Here is a 24,053-nt window from a genome sequence, read left to right as displayed (position 1 = left end):
AGAAAATCACGTGAGTTTACTCATTCCTTTGATCCTCCAGTCATGTTTCCTTGTTAAATAAAGTGCATTGAATGAACACAACCACATTAAAAAAATAAAGAGAAAAATAAAGGACAAAGGACAATACTGACATGAAGCCTTATGCAAACACTCATGCATTTTTCCACGTTCCCCAGTGTAACAGAGACTCCCCCAAGCATGTACCAACCTGTCTGAGGGTTGACCAGCACACTGCCAGGCGGGATGCCCGCTGCTTCCAAGGGAAGCAGAAAGAAGCTACTGCCAGCAGCAGGTACCACTTGCCCGCTCATGCCACCATCAAAGGAAAGAGAGTTACTAGAGCTGCCAGGTGGATACACGGCAGGCGTGCCAGGGGAGGGCTGGCTTAGAGCTGCCGCTGGAAGAGGCTGCTGGCTGTGAGAGAGAGAACCCGTGGAGGACCCTACACTACTAGAAGACTCTGAACCTAGGAGAGGAGTAATGAGAAATTGGTTTTACCTGGAGACAGTAACATCAAGCTCACTTTAAATATACACTTGTAAGTGCTCAACCTGAAAGCTCAGCATTAAGCACATTATTCACAGCAGCCTGGTCAATGGATTCCCCCTCCATCTCCCCTGGAATACCATTACAAGGTCCCTTCTGTGAAGCAAGGGGCAATTCAGCACTGCTTTGCACTGCAAAGGCTTTCATATCTAGCTTGGTTTTCTGGCCAGAAAATGCATATTTGTACCTCCAGAATTCATGGAAGTGGTTGGTCATTAGTGCAAAATGGTGGAGTGGATGTAGTGAGGCAGTGAATCCCAGCCCCAGCTCCTGCAGCTGTGCAGGGAATGCAGCTGCAGGGCCCTGCTGACCCTGTGGATTTGCTGGCTAAAGCCTTGTGCTCTGCGCACAAGCAAGGACCAGTTTATTTCCACTGCTGGGGGTCAGATCTTCTCTGACTCACCTGCTGGACAATTTGCACTATACTAAAACCCTCAACACTGTTTCCTCCTCTGACAATTTGCAGGCTGAAATCAAGAATATAGCTAGAAAAAATTAAATGAGGCTAAGATGGTAGCTTTAGCCTGGCTTTATGCAACAACTCAAATTTCAAAGGAGAATAAAACAGCCAATTGAAATATCAGTACTCATTTTACAGATATGAATTACTATTAACATTGCAAGGCAGTGGAGAACCAGACCCTGAGCTTCCTAAAAGCCAAGACATGCAGCTAAAATCAATATTCCAAAAGTCCAGTATGGAGAGGTCTGTGGAACTGCTGTTCCCAGATCACCTGACACCTGGAGCTTTAGGTACACCCTTTAGCAAAGACTTTGTAAGAAGTGTGTGATACTTGCAGTACTTGGAAACAGAATACAGCTGTTTAAATTTACAAACTCCCCATTAGCAGCCTCTATACAATCTAGAAGAAAGACTCAAAAAGCTCTCAGATGGAATTTATGTACGGCTTGAAGTTACTCTGCAATCCCTTATAAAAGTTGCTAATTGTAATCCTTCAACTTGTGTTTACAAAGAGAGCATAGCTTGAAGCATTGGCCTTTTTTATTGCTGAATTAAGTGAAATCAAAGTGATTAATTATAAACTGGGTGAGACAGCACATCCCAGCTCTGTAAAACCATCATTGCCTGAGCAGAGTTACTTGGATTCCTTTCCAAGTGTGTTCACTTCTAGATTATGCAGAGAAGTGAGGCTGAAGCCATTATAACCAGAGCCAATTCCATCCCTGAACAATGCGAACAAACCCAAGCTCAGCATGTACCCATCACCACAACCTGGAACTGCATGAAGCAACAAGCATCAAGGTGGGCATTCCCAGCCTGGAATGTCCAAATTCTCAGAATGCCAAAATAAAAACTCCAGCAAAAAATTTAAGAATCCATTTATGTTCTTGAAATTTAGCCAACAAAGATTTCTAAGAATGTATTTCATTGTCAGGCTGCATTTTTCTTCAAGCTGTGCCAAATAACATCACTACACTGCTAAATGGAATAACTCCAAATGATGGCACAATTTTACAGCAGAAATACCTTGAACTGGTTTGGGTCATTTTTTATACAAGTATACAATGGACAAACAGAATTTGTTACTGTTTTACTGCATTAATATATAGCAATGTGGCCATATGCCTAAAAGGTAGTAGTGGTTTAAGGAAAAGCAAAAAATTTAAATAGATCCTCTTTAAAAATCAGTTTTATAAATAAGATCAAAGCCAATACTAATAAGGTAAGCAATTATATTCTGTTTTTTTATAGTTCTGTTCCAAATTCTGAAGCAGCCACCAATAACACACCCATGTATTACAAGCCTGAAAATTCCCCAGAGATTAGCAACTGTAACAAATTATGTTGGCATTTGAAATACAAATATTTACTAAATTTAATTTTTGACCCACAGAAGATTCATTCCCATATTTTCTGAGATTTTTTTTTCACATTAATTACATATTAACCCCCTCTGAAACCCTGACTCTTGTAAGTATTTTTGAATTTGAAAATTAAACAATAAACTTCATTCCACTGACCTCGCTTCTCAGCAATCTAAAAATTAAGTAAGCATTTGAGCCATATTCATTTTGATTTAACAAAAGAAAGAGAACACAATAAAAATAACTACCAATTCATATGCTTTAATGCCGTTTTATCTGATTTGATAGCAGTGCAGAATTTCCTAAGATGTTGCAATGGAGTTTTGTGTAGCCATGATATTTTCTGAAAAATCCTGTCCTTAGGATTTTTTCTCCTGAAAAGCTTAGAGGCCTCAGGAACAAAATATAAAGAATGGTTATCTGCTGCTGTAGAATGCAACAGGTGCATCTGTGATTGGTCTCATGTGGTTGTTTCTAATTAATGGCCAATCACAGTCAGCTGGCTTGGGCAGAGAGTCTGAGACACGAGCCTTTGTTATCATTCCTTCTTTTTCTATTCTTAGCTGGCCTTCTGATTAAATCCTTTCTTCTGTTCTTTTAGTATACTTTTAATATAATATATATCATAAAATAATAAATCAGCCTTCTGAAACATGGAGTCAGATCCTCATCTCTTCCTTCACCCTAAGACCCCTGCAAACATGGTCATAGTTTTGCCCCATTGGAAATCGAGACCTGAACACCAAATATTTTATACTAAAATATTTCTGGTAAAAAAAGTTTTCAAACCCTTTGCATGAGATGAAAGGCATTGGCACACTTGGAAATTCTCCTTCCAAAGCCGGAAGCATTCGCTGCATTTGTCACATTAGGGCTCTAGGGCTGGGTCTGTAGGTGTATCCCGAGGGAATGGATGCAGGGAGGGGAACATCAGGTATGCCCACCCTGCTCAGCCCCAGAGCCTGCTGTACCTGCTTTGGACAGCCCACCCTGCTCAGTCCCAGCTCATGCCCCGAGGCTGCTGTACCTGCTTTGGACAGTCCACCCAGCTCAGTCCCAGCTCATGCCCCGAGGCTGCTGTACCTGCTTTGGACAGCCCACCCTGCTCAGTCCCAGAGCCTGCTGTACCTGCTTTGGACAGCCCACCCTGCTCAGTCCCAGAGCCTGCCCTGAGGCTGCTGTACCTGCTTTGGACAGCCCACCCTGCTCATGCCCCGAGGCTGCTGTACCTGCTTTGGACAGCCCACCCAGCTCAGTCCCAGCTCATGCCCCGAGGCTGCTGTACCTGCTTTGGACAGCCCACCCAGCTCAGCCCCAGCTCATGCCCCGAGGCTGCTGTACCTGCTTTGGACAGCCGGCCCGTGCTCTTGCTGCTGCCAGAGCTGTCCCCGCGGCTGAGCACGGAGATGCCGCTGAAGCTGCTGGCCTTGGTGACGGCGGGTTTCAGGTTGCGCAGGGAGCTGTCCGAGTCCGTGCTGCTCCAGGGCCGCGGCTCCGTCTCTGTGCTGCTCTGGTGGCTGTTGGCCGATCTCCCCGATGCCTCCTTATTGATTCTGCAAGTTACAAACTCAACTGTTAGCACGAGCAGTGCTTGCAAAAGAAGGGGAAAAACAACCAAAACAAAACCCCCAAAAAACAAGAAAGAAAAGGTAAATGCATGCAGAATACTTTGGGTTTTGTTTTTTAAAAGAAAGCATCAAATACCTAAGTATCTGTCGTCTTTGTTGTGTACTATTAGTTTCTTCCTCCTGGATTCTGTTGACATTTTAATAAGATAGCTTAATATTTATTAAGAAAATAGGAAGACAAAACAGAATTAAACAGCAAATTTTCTTACCTTTTATCAGTGAAATAATTCTCTTGGGAACACAGGGACTGAGGGGCAAAGAAGTGCAGAAATTAATATGAATGGCATTTAGAACCCCTACTACAGCACACACAGCAATCTGGAGTTTTCTGCATTGCACTCAGACTTCTACAGCACCCTCTTTATATTAAGAGCTGCCTGAAAAACTTTACCTGTTGGTGAACAATTTCCATGAGGAAACAAGACAACATAAAAAGGCCCATGTGCAGGAGATCAAAGTCAGCATGAGGATAGTTACAATGCTGAGTTGGTTTCTATCAGACTTTTTCTGAAGTTACAGTTCTTCCCTTGGGCCTTTGGTGCCTTCTGTCACTTGCAGCTGGTGTGTGATTCCCAGGGCTGTCACAGCACCTGAGCTGCCTCATCTTCTGCTGGGAAGGGTGGAGGGGGAGAGGCCACTGCTGCTGCAGTAACTGCTCAGTGCCCTGGGTACCAGTCTGGGTGAGCTACAGAGCACATGGAACACAACCAAAAAGGCTGCTCCTGACTCAAATGATGTTGTCCTTGACTGTGACTCCCAACATCTGGCACAAAGCTTCTAAGGGTTTAGTACATAGTAAATTAAAATGCAAAAGGAAAATGTAATTTTATATCCAAAAGTCCGTTACTCTTGTTTGCAACTAAGGTGAACAAGAAATATAAATTAGCCTCTCAAGAGTTCATTGCTCTCTTTGGAATCTGGTTTTGGACGTGCAAGAGTTATAAATGTCAGAAGTGGATTATTAAAAGTAAAATGTATTTTTAAAGACGTATTTGTTCTGTTTCACTCAATATAATCATTACTTGCAATTGAATTGTAGCCTGCAATGTTGTCCTATAGGGTATCTCCAGTCAGGAGATCAGATTCCTGACAAGAATTTCACATATGGGAGCTCAAATCATTTTACTGTGACCATTCATAATGTGGCTGCTATAGATACAAGTGAGAAAAGAGTTTTTTTGTTTTTAATTTGCTTGGTTTTTTCTTTTAATTATTGCTCTGAGCAACTGATATGATTGCAGTACCAAAAATCTGTGACTTAAATTGCAGTGAGGGACAAAACAATGAAAATGGGGATATGCATTGCACTAGGTAACACTAGAGAACACTCAATAATTCTTGGGTTGTTTGAGTTTCATACAGGAGCAATTAGAGAAAACAGATTTCTCAGTAACTGCAATATCATTTAAAACTCACTCAGGCCTCACTCTTATGTGTTCAGTGTCATTCAGAACCAGTTTCCTGGAAAGCCACCTGTGCATGTATGTGTGTGAAGGGTTCATAGAAAACAGTGCCAGACTGGTTTTGATACGTACATCTTGTGCAAATATCCTTTCTCTAGCTCTCTGATATTCTTCTTCACGTTCTTCTATAGATTTACTTCTTCTGTCATCTTTTAATCGTATTCTCATCTAAATTAAGTGGTACAGTGTTATTTTGCAAAGCAAAACAGTGAGAATGCACAGTCAAACACAGCAAGTGGAAGGAATAAGCCATGTGTGCTTTACCTGGTTGTCATCTTTGTCTAAACTAGAGTTATCTCTCTTAAGGATGTACCGCTTCTGGAAGTCATCGCTCTTCTCATCCTTTATATGCTCACAAAACTTTTGGTCAGGTCTGAGAAAAGTTGTTACAAACAAAATATTTATCGTTTTGTAAACATACTGTACACACAGTGGAAGAAACTGAAATATATTCAGGTGTAATTTAAAATATACTTCATATTCTAACTGAAATAAATAGACTTTGGCTGTCTGGGCAATGGAAAATATATGGTGCACCCCTGACAGGTCCTGTCCTGAGGAATAACAAACCTGCTTTAAAAAACCTCTTCCTCCTTTCAAAGCTTTTGCTGCAACTCCCAGTTAAGGTGGGAAGCAAACCACATGCCCTTGGGGAATCAGAAGTGCTTTTGAATCCCAACTGGTGCCATGCAATGGATTTTGGGCATGCATGGAAGTGAAGACAGGTGTTTGCCACTAGAGCCGCAATACCTCAGAGTTCATTTCAAGGGAAAACAGAAGAAAGAAGGTAGAGGAGAAAGCACTGAAACTTAGAAACTTCTAAAACAAAATTAAGCAGAAATGAGTAAGAGAAGAACAGTATAATGCAGGCAAGCAAGAGCTTCACACAGTCATAGGGCGAGAGTGAAGCAACAGATTATAAATAATGCTGTGGCATTTTATCTGCTTTGTGAAAGAAAAAGTGGTATTTTGCAAATCCTTGTTATTAAAGAGAGATACCAAGTACCTGAATAATAAAACAACTGCTATTGTAAGAGAAGAGCTCAGACAACCAGGAAATATTTGTCTAATAGAGGACAGAATAAACGTATGCTCTTCTCTATTTCTGTGATTTATCATTACCTAGGACTTCTGGAGGGAGTGAGGGGAGCTTTTTCTACGAAACAGCCAGCCCTGCCTATTGGGTACTGGCTGCCCAAACATAATTAGCAGGCATTTCAGAGAACCTTTAGACTGTCTTACCTCTTTCTTTTAAAGGTCTCTGAATTTACTGCCCTGCAATCACCAACTCCCACTCCACTGACGTGCCAGTGTGCACTGGGTGGTTGATGTCAGTAACATCCCTGCTCGGCGAGGGAGCCGCGAACCTGCCTATGAGGAAAAGGTAAGTTTGGCTTTATTCCACATGGAGCAGATCTCCAAGGTTTTCTTTGTAAATTCTTATTTTGTATCCAAAGTGATTTAAAATAAGAATATTGAAAACATCAAGAATCTTTATGTCTACAGGTTAGATGAAATGCCTGCTAATTAGTAACTACACCTACAGGGGCTTCCAGAGGCCACAAGCTATTTAAATATGGTCTAAATTTTTTTTTAAAAGCATACATGAAATAATCTTTTATTAGTTCTTATTCCACAGTTGAAGTGGTAGACTGAAGCTTCAGTATAGAGATACTGGTAGATACAAAAGCAACAGATTTGAAATGTTTGGCTTTCTAGGTTAATTGAGATATAGATTGTACAGCCAAAGCAAAAACACATACATAAATAATACAAGTTTTCAACATACATTTAGGCTTTCTATATATTTCTAAAATTTCTGTGGACGCACTGTTTACTTATGTGAAATTTCAGTGTGGCATATCATTTCAGTCCTACTGACTCTACAATAGGGTGGATAATTAGATTTTTTTCTCCCAAAGCTATAAAGAGTGTACCTAGAGACTGAGATTAGGATATGCAGGCACTGTCAACTCCTGTTTTCGTGTTCAAGACCAACAAAAAACGGTGTCAGGCAAATGCTTTAAGTTAAAACTAGAAACTAGGTGGCATAAATATGTCAACACATTAGACCTTTGTCTTTTTGAAAGAGAATGAGGAGACAGAGCAAGTGCAGAGAATGGAGAGAACAGCTGGGTCCCTTGAATGAAAACCTCAATTCCACACAGGTTTCAGAGCTGCTGTGGCCCCAGTGCTATCTTCTCTGCAATATGGATTTTCCTGGAGGTTTCTCCAAGAGCTCCCCAGCCCTCCCAGTAAAGCAGCACACCATGGCTTGTTAACCTAGTTGACATTTTCACTGATGTCTGTCTTTCCTGATATGTTTATTTGTAAGGCCATGAGAGACCTGTAAGCAACATTATTCCAACAGAAGAACTTCAACAGCTGAATTTTCCCAGTAGAATTTTACAATACAAAAGCCACAGTTGTGCAAGTCCCCTCCCTTCACCAAATCAGAAATGACCCTGTTCTAAGATAAGAGCTGGCTCTGCTATCCAAAAGAAACAAAGAATGCACTTTGTACACTTTACTGGTGTAAATCTTTAAACAAATAAACAGTTGCTATAAATTCGCATTTCACAGACACAAAATTAGCAATGCATCTCTGCCAGAAAAGCAACAACTTAACCCAGAGATAACATCCTTCTTTCTCCAAAAGAATTCTAACAGATCACATTATTACACAGCAAGAACACGAACAGGAAAGAGCTCTCAACTACCTCTCCTTGATGCCTGCTCCCAGAGAGGAGACAGACCTCACCTGCTACAGCATCACTGCCTCACACATGCCAGTGTTAGAGCATCAAAAGGGTTTTTCAAGGCTTTGACACTTACATTCTTGTATTGCTAGTTTTATTTACTATGACTGACTTCCCACTCTGGTCCACGTTGTGCTCTAATCCAAAGTAAGCAGCTACCCTGTGCAACAGCATTCTATGGTAAGATGTCATTGGGGGAAACTTTTTTCTTGGTACTCTGGAAGAAAGGAATAGTAGCTTTATTAAATAAACAGGAACACTCTTGAATTCTTTTTTCCTATGAGAGTACAGTACTTACTCATTATTACCAATGAAATCTAAAATTTCCTGTTCTAATTTCAGCAGCATCATTCTGTCCCTGAAAATAAAAACACAGCAACTCACATATGAGACACTCCAATAACTGCAGTTGTATTCATCTTAAGAATACACAGATCAGGGCTGTGATCAAGGGATGATGGCAGACTGCAAATAGGACCAGCAGGTGTCAAATGCAGAATTTTTAGGACAAGGTATTCTTTTTTTGCTATTTTGCATTGAACCATGCTGTTTTGCTCTCAGATATCAGAGTACACAGATCCTCCAAGAAGTCTCTGCCCAGGAGGCTCAGCAGGAAGCACAGTCATGGAGAGGACAGGCTCCAGCAGGAAAAGCAGGGCTGAGGTTGTTCCCTGTTGGTTGGTGTGGGCAGGGAGTGTGCAGAGGCCTCAGCTGGCCCTTGGATTGTGAAGCACATCAGGGGATCACTGAGAAAGTGGTGGGGGCACTTCACCAACAACCGAGGGCTTAAAGCTGGCACATGTGGCAATGTGCTGACATATTAGAAAAAGCTAAAACTCAAGGTGGTAGGAAGGAACACTCTTCCTGAAACTGCTTGCATTGGTTTGAATATACTTTTAAGATGTAATGAAATCCAGTGATGCACAGTTCATAATCTGCACATCAAGTAACCAAGCTTCCCAGTCACTGTGCATGGAAACACATGGAGCTCTGCACTTACAGTTCCTTGTTTCCACTGGGATGCTTCATGGCTTCAGACAGGAACCACCTACTAAGTCTCACAGAGGTCTGTGCTTTCTGATTTTACTCTACAGGACTATGGCTTTGGCCATATGATGGCTCATGTCACATTTATTCTGAATAAAATGGAATTCAAATAAATTACTACATTGGATGTCCTATCTATAATTTGAATGAATAACAAATAGCAATGAAGCAGCTCTTGTGGCAGAGCACAATTGCACCAGGTTAATTCCTTGCCTTGCACTATGCCACAAAGCCAGCACAAAACCCCAGTGAGGGAAAGAACAAACAAGACAGGGACAGACTGCAAACCTCAGAGCAACAGAACCAGGTCAGCACTGTTGCTGACAAATGATGGACTTGGATTAGGTCAGATTTGGTTTCTCATGTGCAAAATGAAAATCTGTAACTACAGTTATATGGTACAGCTTTAAAAAATGCCTTTATCTATAAATTCAGTGCAAGACAGATTAGGGTCAGAAGGCAGTTTGGTCTCTAACAAGCAGGTGACAAGACAGTGCAAAGTTTAGAGACAATGTATTGAAGCCCATTCAGGGAGAGAACTGCACATAGACTGAACACATCATTTGCATATTAAGCATTAAAAGTATTTAAACCACTTCAGTGTCCTGAACCTCTGCTCAAAAAGAAAACCAATTGCAGTGGTGTTTTAGACAGTCTGCAACAGAATCTCACCCTGAATAACTGACATGGAGAGTTAGACATTTAAGAAGGGAAAAAAATAAAACCACAAACAAAAAAAACCAGGTAGTGTGATGCCTCAGGCAAAATGAAGAAAGAAAAACATAAAGAAAGTTGACATTATTGATTCTTACCTGGGATTGTTTTTTAATGTATTTACTAAAAATTCATGAAGATCTATACCAGTGGAATCTGTATACTCCTGGCTGGAATCTAAGGGAAGGGGGAAGAGAGCAAAATTACACTCTGAAGAAGCTGTTTTCCAATTATTGCTGTACATACTATATATGGATCAATACTATATAACCATTAAGTACATTGTTGCCAAAATTAAATGCTTGCAGTTTCCAGGAGAAAGGCCCACAAGTCATAAAACAAAACAGAAAACCCACCACCACCCACTATCCCCTAATTCAAGGGTAATGCAGAAGGAGAAGTTTCAGTAACACCACTATTAATAACAACTGACTGTTGTGAAGCAGGTAATCACCTGGAGAGACCCAATTTCCACCAGCCTGCCACATTTTCCCACTATGCCACGCTGCAGTGTGTGTACACAACTGTGGAGCAGCAGCAGCCCATCTACTCAGCCACTGGATGTTGCCCAAAGAAAATTTGGAATTCAGAATGTAAGTTTAACCTTCACAAAGTGGTGTTTTGCACTACTAAAAATCCTTGTTCTGTTGGGCTTTGTTTGCACAACATCATGATTAGATGACTACTTTTTCCAAAAGTAGTCTCAACCTTTCCCCTCCTTTCCAGTTTCAGTGAGGCAAAGTATTCAGTTACATACTATCCCCTAAAATCTGTCCCTAACAGGAATGATTTAACCCCAAATCTTCCCTTACATGAGCACCTTTGAGTTCCAGGTACTAGGATAAAAACCAACAGGTGTTGGAACAGTATTTCTGGAACTAGGTGTCTTCCAAGAACTACTTATGTGTTAACCTAGTCTCAACTCAGGCACAACTTAAATTTATTATGCCCATGTCCCAGCTCTTCCAGCTGCACAGAGAGTTTAAGTGAAACCAGCCAAGTCTGAGCATTTATGGTTTGGAATTACTTTTGATTCTGAAGAGAAGGCAAAAAAGGCTATTCCTGATAAAAATATTCAGATTCAATAATAATTTACTTCAATTTTTCTAATTTGCAAGTGAGCAATGATTTACTGATAATTACTAGAACTGATGCTAAAATTCCGTAATTTTCTATTTTGGCATATTCTATATTGGGAAGTAATTAACCTTCAGAGGAGAGAGTGGTTGAATTCCGACCAGCCACCTCTACCACAAGCATTTTGTCACTTAACTCTCAATCCCCCATCAATACCTGTTGGGTATTTGGGGGTGGTGTTTAAGGCATCATTTCAAACACTGAGATTTATAAATGCAGGTTAAGTTCTCCATCCCAGTGCTTTTTATTTCACAAATACCTGGCTGGCAGCTGGGACAAGCAGCACAGAAATTCCACGTGAGGAATATCTTCTGGAATTGGGGGACATGAGATGGACAAGTGCCATTTATCTCAAAAAGAATTCCAGCTCTAAAGGTATTTCCTATACTCTGGCTGATCTAAGAGATTTAGGTAAACTTTCTGGATATTTAAAGGAAGAGCTGAAAAATGATTTGCCAACTTAAATGCATAAAGTCTTCTACCTGTAGGAGGCATCAGGCAGCATGGACATAAACTGACAGTTTATGTCATTGATTTCACAGCTCTCTTTCAGATTAACACCCATAGATTTTCAGCACACAGACTGTAACTTTAATCCAGAAGGCAGGAATATTTAAGTGAAAACATAATACTTGTCCTTTTTATTTATGTAGTTCTACCCTTACTCCAAAACTTTACTGAAAAAAATCCAGATACTATCAGAAGTAAAATAAACAAAGGAGAACATAGACACTTCAATTTCACAAGCCCAGGAACAAGACAGGAGCTTCCACTGACTTGTAAAGTCAGCTTAAAGAACACTTGGACACAACTGAGACAACACAGCTGGTTTTTTATGCTGCTCTGCACAGTCAGGACAGAAAGGAAACATTTGCTGGAGTGTTTGATGAAGTCTCTAAAGCTCTTTCCTTCTCCTCTAGCTCAAAGGTGTCTGATCTATTTGCTTCATTTGCAAATAAAATTTAAAAAAATAATGCCATGTTTATGCAATGAAGACCTGGAAGCAGAACTGTATTTTCATATGTTCTTATCTATACAGTATATTGAATAATACAAGGAGAGAGAGCAAACCTCTTGATAACATTTTTCTGGAGAGCTTATCACTGGATTTTTCCTTTTCTGATTCATCTTTTGCAGGTTTTTCTTCTTTTTCAAAAGACTCTGACAACTGGATCTGAATTTTCTCCTGTCAAAGAGTAAAAATCAGTCACCACACAAATGATTTCAAACAATACCTGCAGGAGAACTGTTCTGTACTATATTACCTGCAAAAATAATGAAGCAACAACAAAAAAAATTTGCTTACCTATTCTTTCTGATTCCACATGTGCTCCATGTTACCATACAATGAAATTATTATCAGTAAATCAGAGTGTACAGAGAAGGCATAGAAAGGATCACAGACATTTTAGAATTTACACACACTTTCCAGGCCCTGAATGCTATTGCAAAATGAATTCAAAGTATCTTACTCCATACATGTAAGAAAAGAATCAGGTTTTTCAGATGTAAAAATTTTATACTCCCACTATATTTTTAAGTTATGTCTCATCCACAATGCTTTCTTCCTCCCCATTCTTCACAGTTCTTTACTGTAAAAGCTTGTTTCAAGTTTTGATTTGGTTCATACCAAGAAAAAACAGAACAAAAGAAAAATTTTTATATCAAACCAGCATTTCCAGATCCACAAAAAGGGGAAATATTTACAGTACAATATATCAAGGCAAAGTCTGCAGACCTGTCATCAAGGCTTAGTTTCATAATTTCCTGTGTATTTTGATAGAGTAGCTTTGTGTGCAATCACCTCAAAATCTGTGGTTTTATATCAGCAGGTGAACTATTATAAAACCTGTTTCTCAACACAGCAAAAAGTTTCCCTGTGAAATTAGTGGCATAATGCTTTCCTAAATACCCTGAACAGTGCAAGACTGCAGTTTGTTTTCCATGCCCCTTTCCTGTTTCAGGAGGTTGTCAGTGAAGGACCAAGACACTCCAGGCAGCCAGAGCCGAGGAGTTTGGGAGCAATGGAGTCACTATGCCTGAGGGACTCCCACCAGAGCAGTGGCCAAGTCCTGTCAGAACCAGACTCCCCTGTCACCTTGTAACTCCCTCAAATGACAGTTCTGCTCCCCCAGATGCCAGCTGAGTGCATGCTGTCACCTCCACATTCCTGACAACATCCAATCCTTCCCAATCCAGAGAGCCGCCCCTCACGCACTCCTGCCTGTCCCTGTTCTGCCCTGCACCTTAATCCTTTCCCACACAAGTCCTCACTCTTCCCTCAAGCCCCTTCTTACCCACATGCAGGCTCTTGCTCTAAGCTCTGCTCTTGTGTCATTGCCCAGCCTTGATCTCACCCGTGGAATGCAGCCAGAGTTAAATTTAGCCAGGATCCACCAGGCTGGAGCTGCTCACGTGCCCACCCGCAGCCACTCCTGCCTGTGGCGGCACAGGGGGAGCCCTGCACGAACCAGGCTCTGCCCAACAGGAGCTCCCTCTGCAGAGCCACAACTTCTTCAAATGAGGGAAAGAGTCACTGAGAGCTTTACCAGCTCTCCCTTTCTTTAGGACTTTCCCCCACAATAAATGTTCCAATGAAATTTCCTAATTCATGAACACCCACTAAACAACAACTCAGTGTCAATGAAGCTTTCTCAGCTTTGGACAGGATCTACAACCACATCTGATAAATACCAGCAAGTCACCAGCAAGGAACTCTCTCATCTGATTCTTTCCTATCTTGAGAATTCACCTGGCTACAAATCTTAAGGAGTCCAGAACAAGTATCTGCATTCCTTGCCTCATAAACCTGTGGGTAACTCAAATGAGCAATTGATTTGTCACTACAAAGTGTTCTACACTCACCATTCACCAAGTAGCTGTGTAACCTTTGAGAAAGAAATGTTGCTGTCCTATTAAGAAGCTGTTCCTGAGTTGGATTCACCAATGTGTTATCCTCCATGTTACAATAACACTCTACAAAACTATCAGGAAATTAAGGAAATTTTCAGTCTGATGTTTCCTCACTAGAAAAGTGACTGCAACTTCTAAACTCCTTCCAAGTAATGCACACAGCAAGAGTTTAGTTAAAGGATCTCAGCAAGTAACCATTTTCATACTTCCTTCCCCAACAAGAGCTAAAAAAAGGAATCACCATCTGAACAGCCAGTTCTGCTACTACACCAGCTCTACTTCAAAGTGTGATACACCAGAACTGGGTACCAAAGGGCACTTTCTTGTGATTTCATGCTATAAAAACTGTAGCATCTAATTAAATATGACCTACTTGACTGGAAAGCTGCTGAAAAATCTTTTAACTTCTCTTCCCCTACAAAACTCTCTTAATCCCACCCTGTTTGCAGCAGGCCCCTGCTGGCATTTGGACTGAACAGACCCCTTGGCCTAACCCTGATCACCCACCCCAAGCCCTCATTGCAGAAGGGGAAATTGTCACCAAATTTTGATGAAAGAAGAAAAAGTTGAACAAACAGGAAAATGTCCCAAACCATCAAAACCTGATAAATCCTGCCAGCTTAACACATTTGGGAAAAGGTAAGAATATATCTCAAAGGCCTACATGCTGAGGCTGGATTTTCTACCAGAAAAACCAACATAAGTCAATAGAAATTAACATTACATCCCCTTGCCTTCTCCTCCCATTCCCTCTCCATTGGGCTATTTTATTTTGCTTAGAAAGTTCAACCTTTTGAAGATTTATTTACTTGTTACTCATAATAACAACTGTCATTCATATGAAAACAGTTCTTCCTTAGAGAGGCTGAACTGGATCACCCTTTGCAAATGCTTGTACTTTGTGTTGGAAAATAGTCAGAACAACCTGATGTTTACACAAATGATGCCAAGAGAATATAGTTAGTGCTACAAAGATAAAAGATCAAACATATCACAGTTATGTTCTTCCTCTCACAATACATTTGTAAGCTCATACTTTCACAGTGCCTTTTAGTAAAGGGCTGCCAGTGCTTTTTAACAAGTATCAAAAATATGCAAGGCTCTTATCTAGGCTTCTCAGGAAGAAGCAGTATCTTCCTTCATGTTGCAATTGAAAATAGAAACATAGATCAGAAAAGAAATTCAAGAAATTCATCTGCTTGAGACAATTTCTTTGGTCTGTCACCCTCTTCCATCACAGCCTGCTGAGGAGGAGCAGCCAGTGGTGCCTTGCTAAGTGCCTCCTGCACCCACCTGTGTCAGGAACTTCACCCTGCTGGAGCTGCTGGTGTAAAGGGTGACTCATGAAGTCACAGACAACACCATGGAGTTATCCCCAAGCTCACACTATCACCAGCAACATTATCCTGAATTTAACCTATGTTATGTTTTAAAACTAAACTGGAAACCACTTTTTAGTTGCAATCAGAGATACAACAAAGCAGTGACTCTTCCAGGAAGGGGGAGCATCAGAGGTGATTCTCCTGCTGCAGAGACACCTGTGCAAGGCAGGCTCTTCCTTCTCCAAGCCACTGCACCTCCCACACATCCCAAGCACAATTAATGCTTCATGGTATGGGGCTGGAGGCATATTAGTCCCAATTGCAGCAGCTGATTGGCACATATGATGAGCTCTCCCAGGCTTTTCCAAAGATAGTTTAGGAAAGGAGGCAAAATGGGTGAAGAAATTGTGGTTACAGAGGGTCATGGGAGACCTGTGCCCCACAGGATTGCACTCCAGCATCAGAACTTGTAACAGATTCCCACTTCTAGCTCTCCAACACATTTCTCCACCCTCCAGGGAAGAACTAAATTTGTTCTAGCAATCATTCTCTGCACAGCTATTGGGATTCATAAGCCATTTCTCCTACATTACTGCTTCCAAAGAAAACTCACAGCTAACTCTAATTTTGTTCTTAAGGCAATCTGCTTTCTGGTATTCCTTTTGTACAAACTTATATTATCACACAATCCAATTCATTCAGCAGAGCCAGCCTTGACATCCCTCCTGCTGCTGCAAGGACTCCTTTCAAGGGCCACCTGGCAGCACAGAGCTAGGGACAGATTCCCAGAGGACTTGGCCACAAACATCACCTTATAAATGTCTGATTTTAAACCATTCAACACATGGGCCTGTGTGGTGCTGGAGGTTGGAAATGCCTCTTATGTTGGAAATATACCACTCATAATCAGTCCACCAAATCAGGTTTGTTGTAATTTGCTACAGTGACTGGCAAACTCCACTGCTTCAGACTGAACAACTCAGCCTGGCCAGATCTCTCAGTCTATTTTGTTATCTTATAGGAAACATTACAAAGCAATCATTGTAAAATGATTTGAAATTGACTGGAAATCATTGTAAACATCAATAACTCTCCTGTTGGCTTTTAATCCTTTACTCAGCAACCTATTCCAAACTATGACTTAAATTTTCATCATGGTAGCAGGCCCAGTTTCTGAATTCCTCTAGTCAACACTTCAAATTCTGCTATATTAGTAAAAGCCTACAAAAATACTACTTTCTTATTTTTCCAGAGAAACAAAACCCTGCAAACCTGGAGGGTTTCAGCCCTAACCTACTGTTTCAGTCTCAAAAAATTTTAATTAGCTTGACAAAAACCTACATGAGCTCTCAGTGTCCATCTTTCCTCAGAACTGAATTACCACCTCTCCAGCAAAACCCCCTCACATCCTGCTTTCTACTGCTTCCTTCTTAACCAAAGGCAGACTTTTCACAAAAGCACAGTTTAGAAGCTTTTCAATAACAGCAAAGGCCCATTTCTGTTTTGATAGGCATGAACAAACCCAGCATTTTGATGGGCCTCACTCATGCACAGAACTAAAGCCAGCAGCAGGGTTTTGTTCTGAAAATACAGACTGGTATGGAGGTAAAGTCAGGAAATATGGATTTTGTTTAAATTCTCTAAAGTAATTTTACATATTTTGTTCAGCATGTAGGAACTTCTGTAAGTGTGTTCTATAATTTTAATAGATTAATTCAGATATACCTCAGGCAGGTATTACAGAGCTACCAGCAACTGGGACTAATATGCAGAAATTCAGTTACAACACCAGAAATCACAACTGTTTCCATTTTCAAAATGTACAAAGACAGTAAATTAGGCTCCACAGTAATCACAATGTTTCTGTCTTACTAATTGCAGACAGCACTTAAGCAGTTTAAGAGTCCCTTAAGTGCACTGTTGGACTAACAAGTTAAAAGAACTGACAACCCCCCTCTTTCTGCCCACAGATATTAACTAATATAGCTCAGGAAAAAAAAGCAGCAAATTCTGCACCTGATATTATCACCTCTATTAGATCAGTATAAAAAAAAAATAAAACCAGATGGTATCCACATATTTAAAGAATACCCAACAGACTTTCTTTTGAACATGAAGTTACTTGAAATAGTTCCAGAAACTTCAGTAAGGTGATTTTTACCTGGAGGTCCTGGGATATTTCAGCTGTGGGAGGTGGTGGATATTCTTCACATACAGCAAGGCTCCGAACTAACTTTAACTTTGTGTTTGACTAAAGGAAAGTATGTAAAATTAAAATCTATGGCTTATAAAAGATAATATAAATATACCATAAGCCGTTATTTTTTTCATTCATTATATGAAAAACAAAATGGCTGAAAACAGCATTTTTCATGTTTTCAACAGAATAAATAATTCCCTTTAGAATGAAAATACCCAAGCAATTGCAGCTTTTGAAGGCACTACCAGCACAATAGAGCACATCTAAAGAAAAGTAAATAAAACGCTGGGAAAGTGTTTCTCTCCGTTACAATAAAAAGCCACCAAAAATATAAAGGCAAATCACAAAAGCAAACAACTAGGCAAGACAAAAACCCAACAGAATAAAACAAAGCTACAATGCCAAAAAACAAAACTAAAGGCACTTTGCACAAAGTAACGAAGCTGCACCAAGCACGAAGGGCTCCCTCCGCATGCCAGCACGCCGGGCTACCGTACCTTGGAGCGTTTGGCCGTCTGTGCCAAGGACTGCGCTGGCCGCTGGGACAGGCACAACAGAGAAGGGACATTAGCTCAGGGCACAGGGGTTAATGCTCAGCTGTACAGGAGAAAGCTTGGACAGTTAGCACCGACACGGGCACGTCTGGGACACCAACAGGTGCTGCGGATTCGGGGCTCTCCTGCTTTCAGCAGGCTTGGCCTTGATTTCCCTTCTTCATTTATCAGCAATAGATACCAGAGCACTTTTACAGGAACCAAGCATTATCCTTGTTCAGTGGCATCCAAGCAGTTTACTCTCTCGGCCAGCTCTCAGCTACACTTTCAATTCTTGTTTCCTAATTTCCTTGGCAACGTGACATGGTTTTTATACATTTTCTTCCTACTCCTGAAACCTTCCTAGAAAAATTATATTAAAAAAAGGAAAGCATTGCCTCTACCAAGGGAACAGATAACAGATGATAACCTATCATAAGCAGCTTAAAACATGTGGGATCTTTTTCTTTTACCTTGGGACCTATACAAGTATGTTTTAAAATGGGCTACTGATTTTTTTTTTTTATTTAGTAATTTACTATGAATTAATATGCTTTTTCTCCTCCCAGAGCCATTTTAGTAACTTATTATGCAATAATTTGCTTTTTCCTCCCAAAGCCCTTCTTCTATTACAATTCTTCCTTAAAATAAATTACCAGGCTTTTACCACAATATGCACAGCTGAAAGGTACATTTGAATCAACAAGAGCATTTAATGATTTGTTAACTGCATAGTTAAAACTAACTCAGCCCTCAGTGTCAGCAGCACAAGAATAGAAACATTTAGAGTGACATCACATAATTTAGGTACTGGTTTCCCTGGAGAACTAAAACTGATGAATAGACAAGCTTTTAACAGAACAGGTTTTAGTTTACACAGGCCTAATATTTGTAAGGAGAAATTAACATCAGTAATGCAATTTCAAGTGTTGTTTAATGGACAATATTTCTTCCTTTAAAAAGGAAACTGAAGTGAAACTCCACTGGAAAACTCCATAACTGCAGCTCTCCTTGCCTTAGCTCAGAGGAGATGTCTCTCAAGCACCTGAACTTCTTAACAGGGCATACAACATCACTAAAAGGAAACCTCACCTACAGCAAAGAGCTCTACCATGTAAAAGCAAAACTGCTTTTTCTCTCATTTTCCTCAAATCCCACATGTCTATTTTGGATGTTGCACCAGCTTAGCTGAAGAGCAGCAGAAGGGAGCTCATTTCACTATGTAACAGAATTTTAAATAGCTGCACTGAAAACCAACTGAACTCACCAGCAGTGAGTTTTTTTTTTCCTTTTTAAAGGAAGCTTGCTGAGATTTTGAGCAGCAGACACAGTTCAAATGCTTTCATACCTGGAGCCATTCAGACTCTGAGTTTTACTGTTTCCATACCTGGAACCACACAGAGACTTTGAGTTTTTTTGTTACGTGCAAAATATGTTTTCATTTCCATTATCTCCTCTGAAAGCATTCCTTGCATTATGAAAGCTGGCACTGCATATGCCTGACAAAATTTCAAGCTACTAAATTTCAAAAACTGGATGATTTCCCAAGCTCCTATCAATTACTCCAGCCTCAATCAGCTTAGGTGTGTTCAAATCAAGTTGTGCAAATTTAAAGTCACATCAGGACTGTCAGTGGAGAAGCAAAAGAATCTATACTCAGGCAATTATCTTTTGCAAAATTTTGCAAGCTTTGAAGCCAGTACATAAACCAAAAGAATGTATGGAAGGAAACACCCCAGATCCAGATTTGATAGGGCACAAGAGGGAATTCAACCCAGCACAGGGCATTGAGCTACTGCTCACTAATTAGATAAATCACAAACATTTCAGTTATTTTTAAGAGTGATTTGAAAAAAAAGAGGAAGAAATGATTGCTGGGAATAAACACCAATAATATTGGGGAGAGCTGGAGGGCCACTGTAGGAGGGAGGTTTTCCTTCAGAGATGAGACAAGTATAACTCCACCCATCATATTCAGACTTCTCATCTAGAAAACACTGCCCTGACCAACATTCCTGTGATAAATGTGGACTCCTGGCTTCCCTGTGTGACTTGAAGGATGTCAAAACCCAGATTCCCAGTCCCCCAGAGCCAGCTGTGACTGTGAGCAGTGAGCACCACACACACGTCAGGGGAGAAGCACAGGAACAAAGCTGGTGGGGCTGCAGGGACAGCTCAGGTGAGCACAGCCCAATGGTGCAAGGGCTGGCCTGGAACCACAAACCCCAAATTCCTCTGGCACCACCAGCAACTGCCCTCTCTGAGCTTGAGATGGGTGGGTACAATCCAATTATTCCTTTCTTGGATAAAGCCACACTGACAGAGGATGACACCACTTCCACTGGAATTCCAGGACAGCAGGTGGCCAATGTACACTGTAGCTGTTAATGCACATTTTTTCTCTTTTCAGGCTCATGAATTTTATCTCTGTCCTAATTTCTCTGCATTTATGAAGTTTTGCACCTACAGAACATCTTTATGTTCCCCATTTATGAAAAATAATTTCTAGTTCATTTAGAATATGCAATCCTTGGTGAGCGCAAATTAGGCAATTTCTTTATATTTGCAGCTCTCAAAGACTTTCACTGCCTTAAGAAAACACTGTGTTAATGAAAGCCCTATTTATAGCCATTATGGGCAGGATTTCAAGACAGTGTTTAAAAGCAAGTATTTCAAATAATTGCATAATGAAAATAATGATTAGGTTCTTGCCTTTGATAAAACCCCACCAACACAACCTTTAAGACCAGCTACTATGCTACATTTCCAACTGCAAAATAAAAAGGGAAGTAAGACAGCCTTTATCAAAAACATATAAATAACCAGGTTTTCAGTAGGAGTATTTGCCTACATTATTTTTTCCTAAGTACCTCACCAGCTCACACATACTAAATGCAAAGAAAAGATCTGGAGCTGTTACATGCCTTCCTCTATCATCAGTGTGCTGTCTAAACAAGCTGGATAAAAACAGGTCAGGCACAAGATGGCAAACTCAGACGTGTGAAGGGTTTTGTGAGAAGGGGTTTTATTTCTGAAGTACCATTTGGGCATTTCTGAGGATAGGCACAACATGACAAACCTCAACAAAGAGTGCTCTAAGGACATTCAGTTTTTTACCTTTCTGCAAAATTAGGTCTCAATTTTAAATCCAGTCAAGTGCTGCAGTCCCAAGAGCCATGGATAGCTTTGGAATGCTGAGGGAAGAACAGTGTGGCCCATGGTCACTTGCTGTCCTGCATTAGTGAGCAGTGACAGCAATTTTCCATGACACAGTAGAGGATGACTGATGGAAAAATAGTTTCACCCTTGGACATGGAGGCAGCTCAAGAATAAGAGAATGTGCCCAATCATTTATCTATTCAAAAGTATTACATCCCATATTTTGGAGACAAAGACAGGTAAATCCTGACAAGACTGAGGAAGTGGCAAAAAAGACTTCAGAGAACTTCAGCTGTGAAACAGAGAGAGCAGCTCAAGGTTTGTGTTAGTACAGAAGGAAGATACTTGCAGGAAGAGAGATGTCAACTTGCTAAGTAAAAAAATTATCTAATTACCCCAAAGGACAAGGATATCTGCCTAATTAGCATAAAACAAAACCAGAATTATCCTCATTTAACACAACATTTGCCTTGCCTTTATCATACAGTAGATGGGTACAACCCTGCACTCATGCCATGAAGCTTTTTTGGTTTTAAAACAGAAGTCTTCCTACTAATAAACACAAGGGACTATCTTGCAGGATAAATCCAGGATCTTTAATTTGTCAGTATTTCCTGCAGCTTTGTCCTTACAGTGGATGACACTGCCTGTCTCACCACCCAGAGACAGAGGCAACACAGATCCTGTATTCCAGCTAATTCTGAATTCATGGGTTGGCACCTGGCCTGGGTAAGATGAACAGGTAGGAGAGCAGTGACTGGTGAACCAAAACCCTTTTGATCACAAAATCCACCATAGTGCTGATGTGCACATGACTTCTGTCAAAGTACTTTTCATAACAGTGCCTCTTTCTCCAGTGCCATTTAAATGACACTTGAACCTCACTGCAAATAGGCCAGCTTAGAAATGTTCTCTGCATCAGTAACACTACTTGTGCACTGCTTAGAGAAATTGGGAGTGCTGGCCATGTACTCTAATTAGGTATTTTCCTAAATTCCTATTCATACCTCCAACAGCAGACACAGCAGCCAATCAGTTATTAATGCACAACCTCCAGATAATCTGGAATTTTTATAATCACAGTTACATTTCAAAATACAACCATCAGTTTCTGAACTGTGCTGTTCCAGAGACATGCCTGAATTCAATGGCCCACGATGGAATGTGCTGTATGAACCTATCTGATCATTCAGAATCCATTCATAAGAGCACACAGCAATGGAAGGAAGGTGTAGCTAAGCTCAAAGTTGATGATGGGACATGGTTAGATGATCTACTTGATAAATTAAGCATTAAATTTATCATTGAGTATTCCATTGATGGAATGTCAAGTTCAGACAGAGGAAAAAACCACAGCCTGTTTTTTCCATGGCTTAAAGAAGTCAAAAATGAAGTGCTAACTGTACTGAGGAATGTGACTGTAGTTTGTCAGGAGGTACCAAACCTATTCGGCCACCAGGGAGGAGAGCCAAACCCAACCCATCCTCTGAAGCACTCAGTTAGTAAACAAAGTACACAACAAATTCCAGTCAGTTTCTGATAATCCTTTCTAACATTTCTCAGCAAATTCTTTGCACTTTTTCCCACCACACAGTAACATTTAACCTGCACTTAATGACAAGTACTATGTCCACTGAAATCTCAAACTGTTTAACCATCCATTAGTTAAAAACATGCTGATTGCTTTAAATGGGAAATCCTCAAATATGAGGCTTATATTTGCACTGGCAGCCTCCACAGTACAAGTGACATTAACTTCTGCTGATTTCAGTTGTTGCAAGGGATTTGCTTGCAGTAGCCAGGTTCCATTTGGTAACTGTCTGTCTTCCTGCCACCCTGGAAATCTGCACCCTCAGCCTCAGTTTTGATTTAACTGCTCATGTAACATCACTGTTCTGATTCTGATGGACACTCCAGGACACCACACTGACAGCAGAGCTGTTTGTATCCACCAGCCTTCACCACACAGTGTCCAGTCCACTTTGTGGATGCGAGATGATCACTTCAGCCACCAGCTCCTGCTCCTGAACCAGCTCCCAGCCAAGCAATGAACCCCCTGGCTGCCCACAGCCCCTGGCAGCACTGCCAGGTTCATTCATCCCTCTGCACTCTCAGGAGACAGCAGCAGTTGTTTGCAGGAATGCTTATTTCTTACTTGCCACTTGAGTCTCATAGAAATTTCCACACTAAAATTTGTTAAATGAGAAAATGTGAATGAGATTTTTCCAAATTACTGAACTGCATGAAAATAACTAAACCCTAGATTAATTTTTAAGGCTCAGTACTAGAATATTCCATTAATTAAAGAAAATACCAGCTCAGCTATAATATCTCCCAGCTTTTCAGCAGTAGTTATTTCTCATGTTGCAAAAGAAATATTTCATTTCAAGGATTTATTTTTTCCATAAAATTATCTATTTACACTGATGCCAGCCTTAATAAAGCCAGCAGATATTAGAGTGTAAAACTACTGTTATTGCAGTGGTCTACAAGATTTATCTGGAAGCAATTTAACAGAACAGATAAAGCTTACTTTACTCAGTGGAATATTGAATTGTTAGTCTTGAACAAAACTACTCCCCAAAGAGCCTCTTACTCAAATCTCAATAACAAGAATCTAATAAGCTACTGTCCTGTTTTTGCAACCCACAAGAGATCACTCGGATCCCAATCAGGATTTTTATAAAAATTTGTTTAGTATTAACCCACAGACACAAAATTCCTACGGACAACAATAATTTTTGCCAAACACAAGTTTCTGTGTTTCCTTTTACAAATCTGGCCTGTTGTGTAGGTTGTGTCAGA

At 40.6% G+C, this 24,053-nt stretch overlaps 1 protein-coding gene across 2 annotated transcripts in view; it reads right to left on the bottom strand.

Moving 5' to 3' along the window:
• The window catches only part of R3HDM1 (R3H domain containing 1), an 80,032-nt gene that overhangs the window by 25,709 nt on the left and 30,270 nt on the right, over positions 1-24,053 (bottom strand). The window contains exons 4-15 of one of the 2 annotated variants that reach the window (XM_058809961.1): positions 18,054-18,095; positions 17,518-17,607; positions 12,193-12,307; positions 10,083-10,161; positions 8,522-8,581; positions 8,300-8,440; positions 5,729-5,837; positions 5,537-5,632; positions 4,211-4,248; positions 4,078-4,128; positions 3,715-3,926; positions 209-466 (exon numbers count right to left, since the gene is read on the bottom strand). In XM_058809961.1, the coding sequence (XP_058665944.1) occupies positions 209-466; positions 3,715-3,926; positions 4,078-4,128; positions 4,211-4,248; positions 5,537-5,632; positions 5,729-5,837; positions 8,300-8,440; positions 8,522-8,581; positions 10,083-10,161; positions 12,193-12,307; positions 17,518-17,607; positions 18,054-18,095 (1,291 nt within the window). The remainder of the gene's footprint in view (positions 1-208; positions 467-3,714; positions 3,927-4,077; positions 4,129-4,210; positions 4,249-5,536; positions 5,633-5,728; positions 5,838-8,299; positions 8,441-8,521; positions 8,582-10,082; positions 10,162-12,192; positions 12,308-17,517; positions 17,608-18,053; positions 18,096-24,053) is intronic. The other variant, XM_058809962.1, reaches the window with a different exon arrangement.

The sequence above is a fragment of the Ammospiza caudacuta genome, chromosome 8 (genome assembly GCF_027887145.1).
Source record: "Ammospiza caudacuta isolate bAmmCau1 chromosome 8, bAmmCau1.pri, whole genome shotgun sequence".
Lineage (NCBI taxonomy): Eukaryota > Metazoa > Chordata > Aves > Passeriformes > Passerellidae > Ammospiza > Ammospiza caudacuta.
The sequence above is the reverse complement of the archived record's forward strand: the minus strand, read 5'-3'. Positions and strand labels throughout refer to the sequence as shown.